Source organism: Phodopus roborovskii, unplaced genomic scaffold (genome assembly GCF_943737965.1).
Source record: "Phodopus roborovskii unplaced genomic scaffold, PHOROB, whole genome shotgun sequence".
Taxonomy (NCBI): domain Eukaryota; kingdom Metazoa; phylum Chordata; class Mammalia; order Rodentia; family Cricetidae; genus Phodopus; species Phodopus roborovskii.
In genome coordinates this window covers 9,076,524-9,078,214 of record NW_026126571.1, presented here as the reverse complement: position 1 = coordinate 9,078,214, position 1,691 = coordinate 9,076,524, and the positions used below count along the sequence as shown (strand labels likewise).

At 45.8% G+C, this 1,691-nt stretch overlaps 1 protein-coding gene across 1 annotated transcript; it reads right to left on the bottom strand.

Moving 5' to 3' along the window:
• Window positions 1-453: 453 nt before the first annotated feature.
• Window positions 454-1,469, bottom strand: LOC127235617 (JNK1/MAPK8-associated membrane protein). Its single transcript, XM_051202969.1, has one exon. The coding sequence runs from the start codon at window positions 1,386-1,388 to the stop codon at window positions 471-473; it is 918 nt and encodes a 305-aa protein (XP_051058926.1). The 5' UTR covers window positions 1,389-1,469; the 3' UTR covers window positions 454-470.
• Window positions 1,470-1,691: the final 222 nt, after the last annotated feature.

Below are 1,691 nucleotides of genomic sequence, written 5' to 3'. Positions count from 1 at the left end.
CTAATAGGATTCCAGTGTAGTAGATGCTATCATCTACATATATTATGTATCTTCCAAGTGTAACTGTAGCTGTTAGTTAAAAAAATAAAAAATAAGAACAAGAGGAAAACAAGCACAGAGGTACACTGTTCCCGTGGGTTTGAAGAGATGGTTCAGAGGTTAGGAGTGTTTGCAGCTCTTCCAGATGAGGACAGTTCAGTTCCTAACACCAGCATCAGTGCTGGCAACCATTGACACTCTATCTCCAGGGGACCTGGTGTCCCTTCTGGCCTCCCCAAGCTCCTGCACATATGTAACACACATCTACGCCGATGTACACATGCACATAAATAAAAATTACAAATCATTAAACAATTACACACACACACACACACACACACACACTGTTCCCATGAATAACAGAATAATACTAATACATTTTAAAAAATCTCTTTACTTTTCAGAGTTTTTTTTTCCTTCCTATTTTGTGTTCATTGTCCTTTGGCTCCTTCCGAGATTATCCGCGATGGTTTGGTAAATTTGTTAGTGAAGAAGTAGAATAGGGCCGGGACGGGTACCAGAATTAAAAGGATCAGATCTTGCTCAAATTGGTCCTCTCTGGAGAGGGCGATTAAGCCATAGGCATGAAGAAACCAGTGGCAGAACAGGACAAGAAGTCTGTCCTTTTTTATGAGGTCGATGTAGCTCTCTATTTTGGCAAAGACCAGGTACACAGCCAGATTAACCACAGATGACACCAATACGATATACGGAAAGGCATAGTACAAGAGGCCTCCTGCAACGGCTTGCAGCACAGTCAAAACAGGGAAGAAGTAGAGGGCGGTGTAAATGCTTTCAAACGGGTTTGGCATGTATAGGCTCCACTGGATCTTCTTCACCAGAAATGGTCGGAGCAGCATCATGAATACTAAGCAGAACGCGTAATAAATAAACACGATGGTGTACAGAGGATACACGGCTTCCTGCGTGCAGTGCAGGGTGGTGATGTAATCCGGACTAGGATTGTAGAGCATCGTATACCAATCTGAAAGCATCAGTACCCCGCAAGAATAGATGGAAAGGGTACCGGGGGGATCACTTACAAGTAATGTGATCACGGCTGCCATACTGCATTCAAATAAGGCAGAGGCTTGCTGGAAAAGCACGCCGCTGGAACAACTTTTCCTTGAGTCCCATTCAATGCAGAGCCAATGGGAAACAAGAGGGAGCATCGCCATGAACCCAAGGTAAAGCCAGTCATAAAGTTCCGGGGACTCTGTGCAGGGCTGGCAGTGTTTCTCTTCGTTTGTCCTCTGTCCCCTTGGGCACGCCCCACACTCTCCATATATTTCAGTTGAGCTATTTTTAAATAATAAGGTCTTCCCACAATAGAGTCCAAAGCACGCCATCCGGCCACTCTAGGCTTCTAAGATCAATGGATGTAACCACAGCATGCTAATATCTTGGCTACAACGGTTCAGGTGGCTCCGCCTCCTGGTAACCTAGACAACCATTCTGAAGCCCCGCCCCTGCTCCACCAGGCTTCTAGGCTCTACTCCTCTTGGCTCAAGCCATGTCCTGGCTTCTTGGCTTAGGCTTCCAGAGGCAATCCATTTCCTGGTCTGGGTAGGATTCTTGAAGCATTCCTCCTGAAGAACTAACACGGGGTCCTTGGAGTGTATTGCAGGGTGTCAGAGTTTTCTGCCTTTGCT